Source organism: Ascidia mentula, chromosome 5, assembly GCF_947561715.1.
Source record: "Ascidia mentula chromosome 5, kaAscMent1.1, whole genome shotgun sequence".
NCBI classification, from domain to species: Eukaryota; Metazoa; Chordata; class Ascidiacea; order Phlebobranchia; family Ascidiidae; genus Ascidia; species Ascidia mentula.
This window is the reverse complement of record NC_138570.1, coordinates 8,418,236-8,433,630: the sequence shown is the minus strand read 5'-3', so window position 1 is coordinate 8,433,630 and position 15,395 is coordinate 8,418,236. Positions and strand designations below refer to the sequence as shown.

Genomic DNA, 15,395 nt, shown 5'->3' with positions numbered 1-15,395 from the left:
AGTCAGACTCACAGGTAAAAGTTCAATTGATAAGATGGAGGCATTAGCAATTCTGCAGTTAATTCAAAGAAAAAAGGCACCAAAAATCCGAAAATATTTAACTGATGGACAGAATCCTGTGGAAAGTCTAACAAACAATCAGTTTTATATGCGGTATAGGCTTACAAAAGAAGGAGTGTACCAATTTATGCCACTGTTGGTAAATGATCTGCAAAGAGATTCAAACAGAGGTTTGCCTTTGCCCCCAATTTTACAGTTCACTGTAGTTTTGAGATTTTATGCCACCGGCTGTTATCAAATAGTTGCAGGAGATTTGGAAGGCGTTTCACAGCCTACAGTAAGCTTACTGGTGAAAAAAATCAGCAAACTTATTGCAAGAAAAAGAAGTCAATTCATTTGCTTTCCAAGTAGTCCAGAAAAAAAAGGTCTACAAGTGGTAGTTTTGTTTAATCAGTTATTTTTTATAGTTACAGATTTGTTTATTTATGGTGATTATGTAAGTAATTGCAAACCATCCAAAAATATGTCTATGGCATTGGCATGCAGAAGCCTTTTGGCCAAATCACCGAAAACCTTGTTGCCCAGTGTCACAACAAGACTTGTACACAAAACTCCAACTGTACTTAAGGATGAATCTGACAGGGAACCAGCCCAGGTTATGCAACCAATCCGGACAGAAATGGGCAATGTCCGCAATGCTCAAAACAAGGCAGAATACATTGCAACAAGAATAGATGACTTAATAAACTATGTTAAGACCAACTCGCTGTGGCCCATGACTTTTGGTTTGGCTTGCTGTGCTGTTGAAATGATGCACTTTGCTGCCCCAAGGTATGACATGGATAGGTTTGGTGTTGTCTTTCGAGCCAGCCCAAGACAAGCAGATTTGATGATAGTTGCTGGCACATTGACCAACAAAATGGCTCCAGCCTTACGAAGGGTCTATGATCAAATGCCTGATCCCAAATGGGTGCTTTCAATGGGAAGCTGTGCTAATGGTGGTGGATATTACCACTACTCTTATGCAGTGGTTCGGGGCTGTGATCGCATTGTTCCAGTTGATATTTATGTGCCAGGATGCCCTCCAACAGCCGAGGCGCTCTTGTACGGAATTTTGCAATTGCAGAAGAAGATTCGAAGATCAAAGATGTCATCTTTCTGGTATAGAGAGCATTCACCCAAGATTCAAAGGTGGAGTGAGATTTATGAAAACAGCACAACCATGGATTCATCCAAGAAGATCGAATCCCACTAGCTCTTTTGTGCAAATTGGACTTTATCTGTGTTTGAAACCCTTTTTCTTTTATGGTTGTGTAAATTAAAGCAAAATTTAGTGTGTCTCTGTTTAGCTCTTTTTTGTGATAATAATATAATTAAATACTAAGGTTGCAGGTAAATATTGCTTACTGTATGTGTGCAGAGGACATGGAGAGATAAAAGTTAGGATATTAAGTCTTCAGTGGTGGTTTCAAACTTGCAGTTTTTTTTGAAAATTTGCAAGACGTGTTTTTTTATGGCATCGCATGAATAGTTCAGCTTGCTTTATCTAGAACAGCAGAAAAAAATCTTAAGAATGTAAAGGCACATAAGGTAACAATCTGTAAAGAACCCCATAGATTATCTGTAAACAACAGTGCTAATCTAACAAAATAAATGATTTCTATAGATGTAGGCAAATATTTTAGCAGAGCGCATTTAAATTTACTCAAACTATTGTCTGCGTGCGCTGTACTTGGAATTTGGTGAACATTATGGTTATGACCCTAAACTGATTGGTTTGTCCTGTGGATACTTGCTGTAAAGGACACGAATAATTTGTTATGCCACCATTCGAAGTCCCGCACAAGAGCTACATTTACTGCCACAACAAACACTTCAATAGCGATCGACTTTGACAGGAATACTACAGGAAATTTCACAGGGAAAGTATCCACAGGACCAAGAGCAGGAAATTTGTCATTTTATAATCCTACTTTTGACAAATGATCTTACTAGTGATATGAACAGCGGGAGCAAAACCATCGCAGCAATGTTTTTCACTGCACACATCTCTCATGGCTGAGTATAAACAATAATAACGAAAAACAATAAATTCACTGTGACAAATCCCGAAATTACAAATGTTTTATTTTATGTTGAATGAAGCTAAGACCTGTTTCACTTCACATACATTAATGCTCCATATTTCTTGTGATTTCTTAGGCCGTGTACAATTTGTGGAATTAAAGTTTAGGATTACCGTTTGTACAACGTCAAGAGATGTTAGTGTTTTGCGTCAAGAAGAAATAGCAAAAAGTGCCCAAATGTCATGGATTTTGAACGTGATCCATCTATATAAGATATATGTAGATAAATGCCGATCATGACTATGGAATTCATTTAATATTCCGCAGTTTTGACGCCGGGGACCTTTGATTTATGTTGTTGGTGACACAGCTATCGGCCATGTTGCCCATACTGGTGGTTGCTTCTATAACTATGGGCATTTAAACACGCATTTTTCGCGAAGGAACTGTTATTTCTATGTTTCCAACACAAATTTTGGAAGTATTATTAGTGATAAGATCATAGCTTTCGTATTGAACGGTGCAACATGTCGCTAAACTATTTTGAAATAGCGAAAACCGGACTCCAGATTCGTGAATAATCAACACAATTTCAGTGTGTTTCGGCAGGGCAAAATTATGACAATTGCCTTCGGTTGATTGTTCGTCCCTCTTGTAGTTGGCTTCCAGACAATTTCAAAAAGGTATTAAAAACTGCTTGGAGAAAATCAGGCATTACAGCTGTACGCTGTCCAGTGAGACCAGACTGTAAAGCTTATTTCACATAAAGTTAATTGCGGTGCCGTGGACAAAACCAAATGGGTTAAAATCCGTATAATTACATTCGGCATCCATTGAATCGATCACGCTTGCCACAAAGCTGGGGGATGTTATAGACCACTCAAAGTAATTGAAGTTTAACTCCGTTTGTTGATAAAAGAAAATCGCGTTTAAAGAGATGGAAAACCGAACCAATAGCATAAAACTGATTTATTTTTTAACCCAATTTTTTTGCGTCACATCACAGGGTTAATCAATGCCGCCAGACTTTTGTTTTCCTAAACGTTTCTGGAGGGTTTGGAAATAAACGTTGCAATGAAAACCACCGCCATGCCTGGAATGTGTCTCCACAAGCAGTAATGTTGACCGTAAATACCGCCCGGCTTTTGATATCTCACATGCACGAACAGTGCCATTATATACCTTGAATTTCAACTTTTGTGTTACTGGAGTTGAATTTAATGCAGAGCTGCTGAAGAATCAACTGGGATAGTAATAAAGGGTTTTTAAGTGGGTATTTTTGTCACATGTGACGCTATGGCTTTTCTTTACTAAGAGTATCTTTCCCTGGCAGTGAAGCGCACAATTAATTCATGTATGATGACTTTTTAATGGGAGTGTACAGACTTCAGTGCACCTTCAGTGCAGACCTGTACCCACTAGTGAAGGCAAATTGCGGGGGGGAAACAAATGAAGTCAATGAGAGAGAGAGAGAGAGAGAGATAGCCTGGTATGTACAGCGTTAGTAAAATGCGTGTGGGGCGTCAAACAATAACAGAAACGACAGTAGACAGACGAACGTTCGAAATAAAAACCATTATGTCACAGGGGTGCGCAGCGAGTGAGGTAGAAGCCGATTACGGTAACGGGATGATAAAAGCGCGGAAAACAAGGAATAAGCGGTGCCCGGCGTGGAGCAGCTTGAAAGTGTACGGGAAAAAGCAAAGCAATGAGAAACGCTTGCGAGAAAAAAAAAACAGCACCGTAGACGAAACAGCGACACCGCGCGGATAAGTTAAAAGTTTTTTAGCAAGCGTCGAGAATCAAGGAAGGAACCAAGTCGTTTGTTAAAACACACGTCCTCGCGCGTGCTCGGGGAACTTTTCGAAGTAATCGGAATCACGCGCATCGGCTTAGTGTTCTTGTTCTACGTACGAAAACATTCGGTGTACGTGTTTGGACGACGAGTCGTATTTTGAGGTGTTCGCGGTTTTTCGGGTTTGGCCGCCGAGGCATTGATACATCTTATTGCGCCGGAAAATGAACGTTTAAACAGTTGGCCGTTGTTATTGCGACACTGCGTCGCGTACTGTTGGGAGAGGCTTGCTCGGTTGCATACAAATTCGTGAGGCTAATTGTTTACCTGAGATGGCACGGAGCCCTAAACGAGAGGCTAAAATACTACTGAGAGCCTAAAAATCAACGCGTTGCCAATATTTGGACGCGATGTTACGATTGACCAATTTAAGCGTTTAGTAAAATGAGGTAACCACGTAAACAAGGTGAAGCCGAAGAACGCCGAAAGAGCAGCGCGTTGCCTAGAAACAAGATCCAAATTGCTTCGATATACCATTGCGCCCTGCCTGGCAGCAAATTGAGAAGCGTCGTGGACCATTGCAATGAATGCAGCGTTGAACTTGAAGATGGCACAGATTAAAAAGCGTTCGGAACAGAGATGGAACCAAAAAGCGAGAGAACGGTGATCAGTGTCCTTCTTAACAGACGAGCCTTCAAGGTTTGGGGGTTTCGCGTAACGGCGGGCAGTAGTAGCGATTTTAAAGCGGCGTTAAAAGGATACTGCCCATATGGCACTAAGAAGCAAAAAAGAGCGATAATGCGGTAAAAAGACGTTTCACAAAACATTTACATATTTATGTAGAATACGCAAGACATCGTTTGAGGTATTTCATAGTAGTAGTATTAGTCGGCGTAGGGTGTATTATAAGTAGATTTATTGCATTGACTGACACACAAGTAAGCGACACTAGGGTCGCTAGAGAGACGGCGATCGCTATCAATGTGCAAATGAACAACAAGGAGCGCAGCGGCGGCTCTGTTTCAAGCGACAAGTATGTTTTTACGGGAAAAAACACCGTTTTCACTTCCGTGGTCTCAGGCAGCGCTCACCCAAACCACGTAAAGTTTTAAGCACGTGCAACCTCATGGATGCCGCTGTCTTTAGAGGAAGAAGGTCGCACAGACTCGCCTGCCGATTTGGAGACGTCAGTGATATCGATGACGTCATCTTCAGGGCTGTCATCTGGGGTTGTGGTGCTGGACGTGCCGTTGTGGTTATACGTTGAAGAGGAAGATGAGACGAGGGTCTCGAGATTTTTCCGTTCGCTGGCGGAGAGTGGAAGGGTTCGGTTTTTGCCAGTTCCGTCGTCACTGGAATTCCGGGAGGTTCTTATCATCGTCGACAGGGCCCCGTCCTGCGAAAGGATGGTTTGTGCGTTACTGCAAACTGGCGAACGTATTAAAAAAATAGGACTACTGTTGCCGCCGGGCATTGTAAATGTACAACAACTATCCTTCTGGCACCACAGTTACGTAGACTTTATTGTAATCGACGTTTCGTCTGCCACCCGGCGGTAATTCTTTTGAGAGTTATTCACCATGTACCCACACAACACCATAAGACTTCAAGAAAAACGTGTTAAAAGTTGCGTATTAAAAAAAGGATCTTGGGTATTTTTTTAGGAGAATGCCGTTGATCATGAACCGTTCCGTATACAACTGAAGAGTATCATAGGTCAAAAAATGCCCCGACCCCTTACCATGAGAAAGGGGATTCTTCCCCGAGCTCCCTCCGTGAATTCGTCGAGTTTCATCTCGGCTTGCAAGCGTTTTTCTCGTTCGTTCGCCAAATCCACACGCAACTTGTCCGCTACTTCCTCTCGTTCCTCAATCTCTTTACGTAGTCGTTCCCGCGCCTGCCGTGCCAGAGTCGCATTACAATCGGTGGAAGAAATGACAAACGACCAAAAACGTTTACACGCGACCATCGTTGTCAAAAAGTTGCATTGTGGTGCATTGAAGGCTTAACCGAGTAAATTTCAAACTTTTATTTGAAGTTCTGACGCATGAACGCTTGTCGGGCGCAATAACAAAGGCGTATGTAAAATACCTGCTGCCCGCAAGGTTAACAGCCACTGTGCACATTGCAGCAATTTCTGCAAAAGCTCTTGACAGTTTGCCAAACCAAATAGTTAATGTGACCAGGCTATGTTAAATCCATTAATATTGCGATCAACAAACCTGTTTTTCGGAAATTCCCTTCATGTTTTCACTTTCTTTGTCGTTCGAAGAGTTTACCATTTGTGCCTCAAATTTGGCCACCTGGTCTTTCATTTGCTCCATTCTGGCGCCATGCTCCAGTCTACAAACAAGACAGCGTCTTTAAAAATCGATGGGAAGGCGCAAGACTGGGTTACTGGTTAGGTACCGTTGTCAAAACCAACTTGAATTTAGACAAAAGGTAGAAGCGCAGTCAAACATTTGTGTCAAATAAGTCATCCCAGGGAGGTTCGTCTTTGTTTACCTCATTTGTTCCATTTCTTGCTTGATATCGTTGCGAACGTTTATTGCCTCCTGTAGTCTCTGTTTTTTTGATACCTTCACGCGGTCTAATTCCTGTGGCAAGAAATAATGTTAACATCAGCATGTCGGGTACAATTTTACAACGTTAAGTCATCTTTTAAAACTCGTAACTCCTCTAGCATGGACAAGTAAAAAATGTTAAATATATATTCATCGATTCCAGTGTATTACTACTCTATGTGAAATAAATAAAAAAGGTAACATAAATTTGCTTGAACGTTTCTTGGCGTCTCGACTATTCGCCCACACACCTTAGCCGATAGTTGAAACCATATCTTGCATCAATATTCATCATTTTTATCATGTTACTTACCACTTCTAAATCACGCTTCACCCGCGCTTGGATGTCCAATCTCTCCTCATCCAAGGCTTTCATTTTCACGACCTCGTGCGAGATTTGCTGCTTCAGGCTGGCGCTGGGACATGCCACGTCCAACAGGGAGTGAAACTACATAATCCACACAATACGGTTTAATACACAGTGTCGACAAACTGATAGCACATATAACAAAACAAAACTCACCACTTTTAACTCCTGCGTCCCAGTTGCACTGATAATATAAGACGAGCCGCCGTAACTCCATTTGAAATGACCCAGGTCCCGGTCCAAAGCCACTACATGCGGAAAATCGTTGTCTTCCGCCCGCGACCCGGAACCCGACGGCTTGCGATTTAGCGCCTCTAGCGGAATAAGGGAAGGTGGGGACTTCGTCGTTCCGAGCTGGGGATCCCCCACAGGGGACGATCGGCCTTCATTAGAAGCTTTTCGATTGGCTTTGGCCGCAGAAGAAAGTTCGAGCATTGCGGATGCGGCCGCCACTGCTTTGCTCAGTGCCACATCAGGTGGGGATGCGACAGAAGGACGGGAAGGTGGAGTGAGCTCCACTTTAAGGCGACCAGATTCTCTTTCATTCGGGCGGTTCGGTGACTTTTGCGATCCCGAGTGACGTCGGTGACGATCGTGATCCCTGGTAGAATCCTCTGAATTTCGGGGCACCGATGTTCTGTTTGCCTCCACGCTTACTTGGCGTGAACGGTGGGTCGATTCGCTGCGGCGGTCTGAGTTTCAATAATTAACCAATAAATTTTTTTTTACGATTTTATTCAAAGGGCCGAGGAATGCGACTGACCTTCACTAACAGCTTGGGGTGATGTCAGACTGGAAGACCGACTGTGCTCGGTTCGCCGATCGTTTTTTTCCACAAGGTGGGAAAGACGTTCGCTTTTGGAATCCTTGTCGACGACGAGCGAAGCTGTGCGCTTTTGGTATTCGGCGGGAGCTAGTGTAATATTGGGAGCCGCTTTCGACGTTTGCGACGGAGCGCTCCTAAAAAAAGACGAAATGAATTGACGCCTGGAAACAGTTCGTTCGATCAGCAGATGAATTCGATGAATACCGAATACGGCTGCACTGCTTTCGGCGTCGGAGAGATCGATTTTTTTGCAGGGAGTAAAGCGTATCAAATCTACGCGCCAAGGTTGCGGACAGAGCGGTGTGAAGGGCGTGGAGAGACTGGACGCCGCTTTCCTCTCTTAAAGCAACGCTCTCGGGCCTAAGCGCGGGCCTCTCTCTGTTCGTGAATTGTTAATGAAAGGAGCAGGCTATGGCAACTGCGCGTTACGGCGACCACACGGTCAGAAAAAGAAGAGAGACATCAACTGACCATAAAGCGCTGTTGACTTTCGAGTGGAAAACAAGGAAACAAGGCGGAGTAAAGCGTGGGGTATTAACTAGATGACCCGACGAACCTACAGCCAGCGGTTCTCGACGGAGAACTGACGCTGAGACATAAAAGCGCCGCCGCCTGCCTTTCAGCTAGTGCAGCGTGAAATTTTACATCAGTGAAATTCCTGGAATCCGTGATAGCCTCGCGCGCGTATAAATTAAAACGCCGTAAGCGGCGGGGGCTTAAATGGTTTGTGCAATGGTACTCACCAATTGACAACGGACTCCGATGTAGGCAAAACTGTGGGCGGACCGAACTGCAGGTAACCAGGGAGGAGGCGTCTGCAAAATAATGTAATTTCAAACCACAATTGTCCAGAGAGGTAAAAGGTCACATGGCACCCATCTCAGTTTGGCAACAAAGGAGTCTGGGCAGAAAATTACACCCCCCGAATCGACCCCTGGGGCACGCACGGGCTTAGGGTTAATCACCTGTCGTGCATCATCGGAGCCAACACCTTCATCAATGCTTCCTCGTGGGCCGCGCGCATTTCTGGCAGCTGTGCCATGCTCAGGGGCAATCCAGTAAGCCAGGGCTTGAAGGACGACGGACGAAGGCCGAACGGTACTACAAAAAAGTGTGGAAAACGACATAAAAAATGCGAAGTGGTTAAACCAAGAATGCGCCAGTTTTCTGTTGAGCAAGCGAATCGGGACAACAATTCGGTCTTGAATTTACATTTAGAAGTTGCCTTTTTGTCACCAACAATGATTTGCTGCCAACATTATCCCTTGTAATTTTTCAGCAGGGATTTCATCGCAAAACACAAATCACAAAACCAAGCCGACTTACGTCCATAGCAAAGAGGCGGCATACGGGGAGAAGTGGGCATGAACAGGGGTTCCTCTCGATTCTCTGCCTTGATCTTCTTGCTCTGCGGAGGATCTGGTTCAGGCTCCTGCAGGCAAAAAAACAACTTTTTGGTCTCGTGCTCAAGTGCGGGCGGTTGCTGGAGCCCACAGAGAATTTACTTCACTCCCAGGCACACTACTTAGCCGCGACAGACTGTACAGGTTGATGGATCACCGCTCGATGGCCTTAGAATAGCGATACAGTGGCTACGGCGACCCGGGGCACCGGGTGGGATTACGTTCTCACAGGGGAGGCCCATGCCTAAGGGGAAAACGAGGACTTGCCGGCTCGCCATAGAGGTAATTCGTCAAAACGCCAGGCTTAGTGGGCACTGAGTTTTTGTGCAGGGTTCAAGGAGGCACTTTCCGCGTGCGGCGAGGCGCGCTAGACTGCTTCCTGCAGCGGGGCGAACAGGGAGGGCAAGATAAAAATCGAAGTGTCAGAGACGTTGAACAGGCGACGCGGCCTTAAGCCTTTAAGAGCGAGGGCTGAGCGGATAAAAGAGAGAGGGCCTTACCTTCTACAAAGCACGGACTTCGGTCAACCTTTCGACGGAATGCGCGCCTCCGGATCGCTATCCTTGTTAGTTTAACTCGGCCGAGCGCGCTGACGGACGAGGCGTGCGTTTTGGCAACGCCGTAGTCACCGGCGCGCGCACACTCACGCACCAACGCGCAAACAGAGCGGAGAGTAGCCAGAGTAAATAGGCTTTCGCGGTCGCATCGCGAGCAGACTGGCTCGACGAAAATCCCTTGGCAGTCTGGTCAATTGACTAGGCGTCGACAGGCCGAACGCAGCCTGGAGTGCTTTTCAGGTCGTGCGTCACGCATCGCTGCGACGTTGTTGTTTTGCGCGAGCCGAGCCTTGGTGAAGGACGCTCCAGACCTGTTGATCGGCTTTCGATATTGCGAGTGCGATGCGCCTATGTTTGCACTCGCCGCGCTAAGCGTATTGGCGTTCGGCGTGTTTTTATTACCTTTGCGCTCGCGACAAGACCGTATCCGGTTACACAAGAAGCCCTGTGTCCGCATCGTCGACCGATGGAGAAGTCCAAACAGTCGGCAGTGCTTGTTGCCACGTCGACACACGCGGAGATCCAGAGAAGTTTTCCAGTGCTTGGACAAATTACGCATCCCCGACAAAAGTGCATTTCGTAATTCGCCGGACAGTGACCGGAAATTGGGCGTTGCTATTTTGAAAATGCCAAAATAGTTGGGCACAATTTGCATGCTGCGTGGAGATGTCGGTTCGCACACTCGATACACGATTCCGCTCGTTAAACTCCTCGACCGCAAAGTATCGCCTGGCGGACAAACGACTGGACAGAAGTTTCGCTGCAGCGCGGTTTTTGTGGGAATTTAATCTTATCACCCAGTTAAATCGTAACGTAGGATCGCTTGAATGACATAAACAGCGAAGACCTGACGCCAATGACCGGGGTTACAGTGCAGGGGTCAGCCGGAACCCCCTAACAGGCAGCGAATGAGTGGTCAAGATGCCACTGATAAGGGTAAGGTCAAAACGGTCGCGAACGGGCCAGAAGACGTGAATGCATACCGTTTCGTGGCCCCAGTTGCTTCGGCCATCCACCAGCACAAGGCAATGTTTACACTAGGTTTATGGCTGCCCAGCAATGCACACTGGACCACTGAACGCAACAACAGCAGTTTATGCGAAGCAGGCATGCTCCAGTGTGGGGTTAACGCACTTCCAGGAACACGCTGCGACTTCTCGTCGACATGTATTAAAACAGCATGGGGCGAGGAAGGACATGACAGCAGCCGTTTGATATATGTTACGGATAAGATATACGTTATGGACACCTGCGTAACGCAAACCCTTGCCTTAAAACTAGAGTGTGAGTCACTGATTGTCGTATTGTGCATTACGATATCAGCAGCTATAATTACGCTGTTTTACGCACATCCAGTGTTTTGCCTGAAGGAGAGCGAAAAATTCCCTGTAACCACATATCAATTTTCCAGAAGGGGACAAAATCCAATTGGAAGAAAGATTATTTTGGCAACAACACATATCAATAAATTCCAAATGACTCGTATATATGTAAAGGTACAAATACAACGATTAACCAACCATTTTCTACGAAAATAACGTATTTGGAACGGGCATAGGGATCGTTAAAACCGATTGCTGTAGTGGTTTTTGACGAATAGAAAGGGGCATGTGCGGTTACATACAAGGCGGGGAATTTTCGCACGACGCACGAAGAGTGATTACTGAACGTGTGGGAAGTGCTAGAGTTGTTGAGGACGGGACGCAAAAATGGCAATAAATTACACACCGAGGTTTTCTGTTGGGTTGCTCAGCCATAGTTTCGTTTATTACAGAAGCGTAACAATTCCTCAAGGTCTGAGCCGCGTGTAAGGGCAAATCCTGATGCAAGTGATCGACAGACAAAAGTCATTACGTCACCTTTGATGTCGCGTGACAAAACGCACGGGCGGCAGAAGATCTACGTCAGTGCGCGCTGCGTCATTGCACCATTACCGTTATAGCGCTCCATGGACAGGGTTGAACTTTCTAGGGGCGCTGGTGCAATTTTATCGCCTGGTATTCGTAGGAACGCCGCTTCAATTCCCACAAGACATGGCGCCTGGCCTTAACGCCCTTTGCGGTCCAGCTGATATATCCGGTCAGAGCCTGACAAATATCACTCGACCACACTGCACGCCTGGCATCGGTCTGGAAGTCACGTGACACTGTGTGCTTAGCGTGCGAAGATCGCATTACGCGGAGGGTCGACCCTCGCATAGTAGCGGAACTTGCGTGCACGCGGCCAGCACTACTGCGGCAGTGCCCACTCTTTCCGCGTAAAACGGCGTGTATCTCGCGAACGCAACCGACCACCGGATTTAGCAACGGGATTTTGTTAATGAAAGCCTTGTTGGTCACCAATCAGGGCGGACAGGGCAGTGAGACTTTATCCCAGCTACTCAACGGGCCTCTTTCGCTGCACGGATGGGCAGCCTACATTCCATCACACTTCATTAGCCACGTTTTGCCAATGGCATGGGAGTTCTAACCGGTAGTGTTGCCTACAGTGGAACAGTCTACACAGGCGCGGCAACCCATCTTTGGCACATCAGACACCAAGCGATAATGGGATTCCCATCGATCGTTCGCCGTGACATGGTTGCGGTGACGTGCGAGGCATGTCAATGTCGCGACATCGATGATCTTGTCGCAGAGCAAACAGCGCTCACTACGGTAGAGCACCGGCCCTTCGACTGAAAGAGGCGCCCACTATCGTTCTTCCAAGAAATAAGTACAGAGATGGTGCGATAACAAGGCGCTGGACCAAATTTACGAGAGGCTTGATTCGTAAGCTTCTATTCATAAGCCTTAAACAACTGCAATTCGAGGTGTTGTTAATATTGAAGGACAAGGGGCGATTGGAGTACCCAGACCGTCGCCAACTAGGACATAGGGATTTGCTAGCGCAACACCCAGGCGTCGGGACTGCTATGAATTAATCATGAAACTCACCAGAACCGTCGGGGCGCACTCGCGTCTGTCTAGTTAATGTCATGCAAAGTGCAAGTGGCAGCAAACGGGAGACATTCGAATTTGCCTAATGGCGGGGATTCCGAGCCAATGTAACGAAGCTGTGAAGCGGGTTCAAACCACTTCAGGAAACGAGAAGGACCCGTCCTATAATGCATGGCATACGAGAACAAAGCGATTTGTCGTGCTGCATGACGCGCCGCCAACGTATATCCGCCGGTTTACGAAGTTCGGTTTAGGTCCCCCCTACGCCCCTTAAGAGTATTTCATGTCCGAAACACGCACCTATATTGCGGTTACGCAACAAAACTTTAAAAGCTGTTTCGTAATCCGGGCTCGACAGACACATTCTGCAGCAGACGTCGGCGCCTTGGCGGTATTGACCCCTTATTCTCTCGGCAAAAGGTTGTTCCCAATCCCTCACGGATTTCGAGATAAGCTATGTCTTAAACAGTTGCGTGCAGACGGATGACATGACAGACATCGTGGCGTTATTTGTGTGCAAACCATAAACCCTCCGCAAACTTCAGTATGTGTACGGCCAAAAATCGTGGAAGTAGGCTTCCCATGTCGACTTGGCACCTGACTGGCCGACCACTGCTCCTGCAATCTAGTTAACACACACGACCAATATTGCGCAGAAATAGTTCCAAGATTTTATGGTTTGCTACGATCAACCACGGTTGCCAACTGATCAAGTCCATCCATATCCAATTGCGAGAAGGCGAGATCAACAATTATGGAGGTCAGGCGCAGGCTGATTAGCGGCCGAAGGATTTCAGCCTTTTACAAGTGATCTCTGCGCTTTAATTGCTCTATTTTCGGCGCAAATTCGGCGCGTGAATCAAAAGAGCAGCGATCTTACGCAACGCCGCCCTTGCGTGGGACGTCCACAGTATCCGATTTCGCGTCACGAATTGTTCCTAATCAACTACGCCAGCACGACGGTCCACGCTAACACGTATACACAAGGCCTTTTGGAATTTGATCGTTCATCCAAAACCGACGTGCGATTAATGCGTGAAATAGGATGTGCTAAGTAGGCACAAAGCTTTGACGACTTTAACATCCATTCGCTTAACACGCAATGCCAGCAATGACAATGCATTGACTTACGTGTCTCCTCTTTGGTGGTGGTGTGGTTGTGTTGGGTCTTTGTACGGAAATGTCAAATTTGGCTTTAAGAGACGTCAAGAGCTTGTCATGATCCTTAAAAACACTTTGGTGGGTGTCCTTCGGCAGCAGAAGATAACTCCTCCAATTTTCAGGGTCAAAACCCCAATGACATGTGTGCTTTTCGAGGCCTCTGAAATAAAAACACCAAAAATGAAATAGAGAATTTGAGAAAGATCACCTGCAAGAAATTAGTGAAATATTGCTAAAAATAAAATGCATTTGTGGAGTAAACATGGCAGTATGTAGTTATGCATGTAGAAAGCAATATCAGTTTGAAGCAATACCTGTGAGAATGGCTCACAAATTTAGCAGGGGAGAAAGAAATTTTGCAATCCATGCACATTATACATGGAGCATCAGGTAATGTATAAAGATCGGGATAAAATATTCCATCACCACGACCAAAACATTCATGGTATACTTGCAGACCCTTGTTTTCATTCTGCAAAAGTAAAAAAGAATTTTGCCTTAAGATTCAGAAACTTGCATTGTTAAGGACAACTAAACAACCCATATAACTAATCCATAACATAGTTTATTAAAACATACGCTATGTGGTTGGTATTTTGAGTTTAGAGGATAATCCACTCCAAGAGTCGAAACAAGACGCTCCGCATCAGTTTTGGTGATGAGACCACATTGTGTGGTATTAAATGGCAATATTCCCAGTACTTTTAGGATCTCAAGTTGATCGGGTGAACAGCGGCTGCAGTAGATGTGGAGTTCTGCGCATGTTCGGTTTATGTCTGCTATGCTAAATTCCCTCAAAACAGTTGTTAGAATCTGCAACAAAACAGTATATGTAAAATTATAAGGCAAAAGTAATCTTTTTGAGAAACAAAAATAAAAAAAATAAGAAAACTGACCTGCGGCAAGCACAACCGTTTTTCTCCACCAACTATGAAACAGGCAATTCTCTCTCCAGCCAATACTGTTTCAGCTCGTTGTGTAGAAGTATCATTTGGCATCAGTAGAGGTATTTGAATCAACGGAGGGGGTGGGTTTGGTGGGGCTTGCTTGTTATCCTTCACAAAATATTTAATATTTATTCTTGCTGGTGCCTGACTTCCAGTAGATGAATTGCTATAGCTAGTTTGCAGCTTGCCTTTTGCTAGTTTGTTAATCTATTAAAACAATTGCTTACTTTGAACCACAGTTGTGCTGCAAGGGCTGAGTATCCACTAGGTCCGCTTAAGCTGTCCGCACTACTCAGTTGGTAACAATTTAGGGTCGTTTTGAGGCTTTCTGAGTAGGATTGGCGACGAAGATTTTCCATGGCTTGTGGCTAGCTTGAAGCCATGCACAAGAGGTTCACAGTTCTAACACGGATATTCACGAAGACAAAAACAACTTAAACAAACGCGTCACACAGTTTACTGACATTGCTTTCTACGTTGAAGTGTTTGGCACACCTAAATAAACACATCTTTTGAACCGGGCATAAGTGCAAAACCTGATACATCGTGTGGCAGGCAAGTAAACAAAACCTACTACAGCCTGCCTCAAAACCAACAATGATACAACTTACATGGCTAAGCTAACTTGGCGGTGCTGTCCAAAGAAGCATTATATAATTCCAAGCAGTAAACAGAAATCCTAAGCAAAGCGTGACTGAAAAACAACTCCAACATTAGCTAGTACAGCGCCAAAGGCGACTGCCGAGCAGGGCGATGTATCTTGCGGACTGTCG

At 45.6% G+C, this 15,395-nt stretch overlaps 2 protein-coding genes across 2 annotated transcripts; one reads left to right on the top strand and one right to left on the bottom strand.

Moving 5' to 3' along the window:
• The first annotated feature begins 441 nt into the window (after positions 1-441).
• LOC145902064 (NADH-quinone oxidoreductase subunit B-like) lies at positions 442-1,387 on the top strand. Its single transcript, XM_082989911.1, has one exon. It carries the CDS (start codon positions 524-526, stop codon positions 1,253-1,255), a length of 732 nt encoding a protein of 243 aa, XP_082846037.1. The 5' UTR covers positions 442-523; the 3' UTR covers positions 1,256-1,387.
• Positions 1,388-3,431: 2,044 nt separating this feature from the next.
• LOC145901778 (uncharacterized) lies at positions 3,432-15,113 on the bottom strand. The gene is made up of 15 exons (XM_082989558.1): positions 14,850-15,113; positions 14,572-14,730; positions 14,255-14,488; positions 13,990-14,147; positions 13,646-13,835; positions 8,945-9,050; positions 8,584-8,719; positions 8,362-8,433; positions 7,556-7,752; positions 6,949-7,484; positions 6,739-6,873; positions 6,367-6,458; positions 6,084-6,204; positions 5,603-5,758; positions 3,432-5,257 (listed from the first exon to the last, which is right to left on the bottom strand). Exons 1-15 carry the CDS (start codon positions 14,979-14,981, stop codon positions 4,970-4,972), a joined length of 2,712 nt encoding a protein of 903 aa, XP_082845684.1. The 5' UTR covers positions 14,982-15,113; the 3' UTR covers positions 3,432-4,969.
• Between the last annotated feature and the right edge of the window lie 282 nt (positions 15,114-15,395).

Bases quoted from the DNA above. Each gene is read 5' to 3' on its own strand.
- LOC145902064 (XM_082989911.1), top strand. From the start codon at position 524: ATGTCTATGGCATTGGCATGCAGAAGCCTTTTGGCCAAATCACCGAAA.
- LOC145901778 (XM_082989558.1), bottom strand. From the start codon at position 14,981: ATGGAAAATCTTCGTCGCCAATCCTACTCAGAAAGCCTCAAAACGACC. The intron at 6,205-6,366 runs GTAAACAAAGAC...TCTTGTTTGTAG, and splicing joins CAAGAAATGGAACAAATGAG to ACTGGAGCATGGCGCCAGAA. The intron at 5,759-6,083 runs GTTTGTTGATCG...CTGGCACGGCAG, and splicing joins AGGGAATTTCCGAAAAACAG to GCGCGGGAACGACTACGTAA.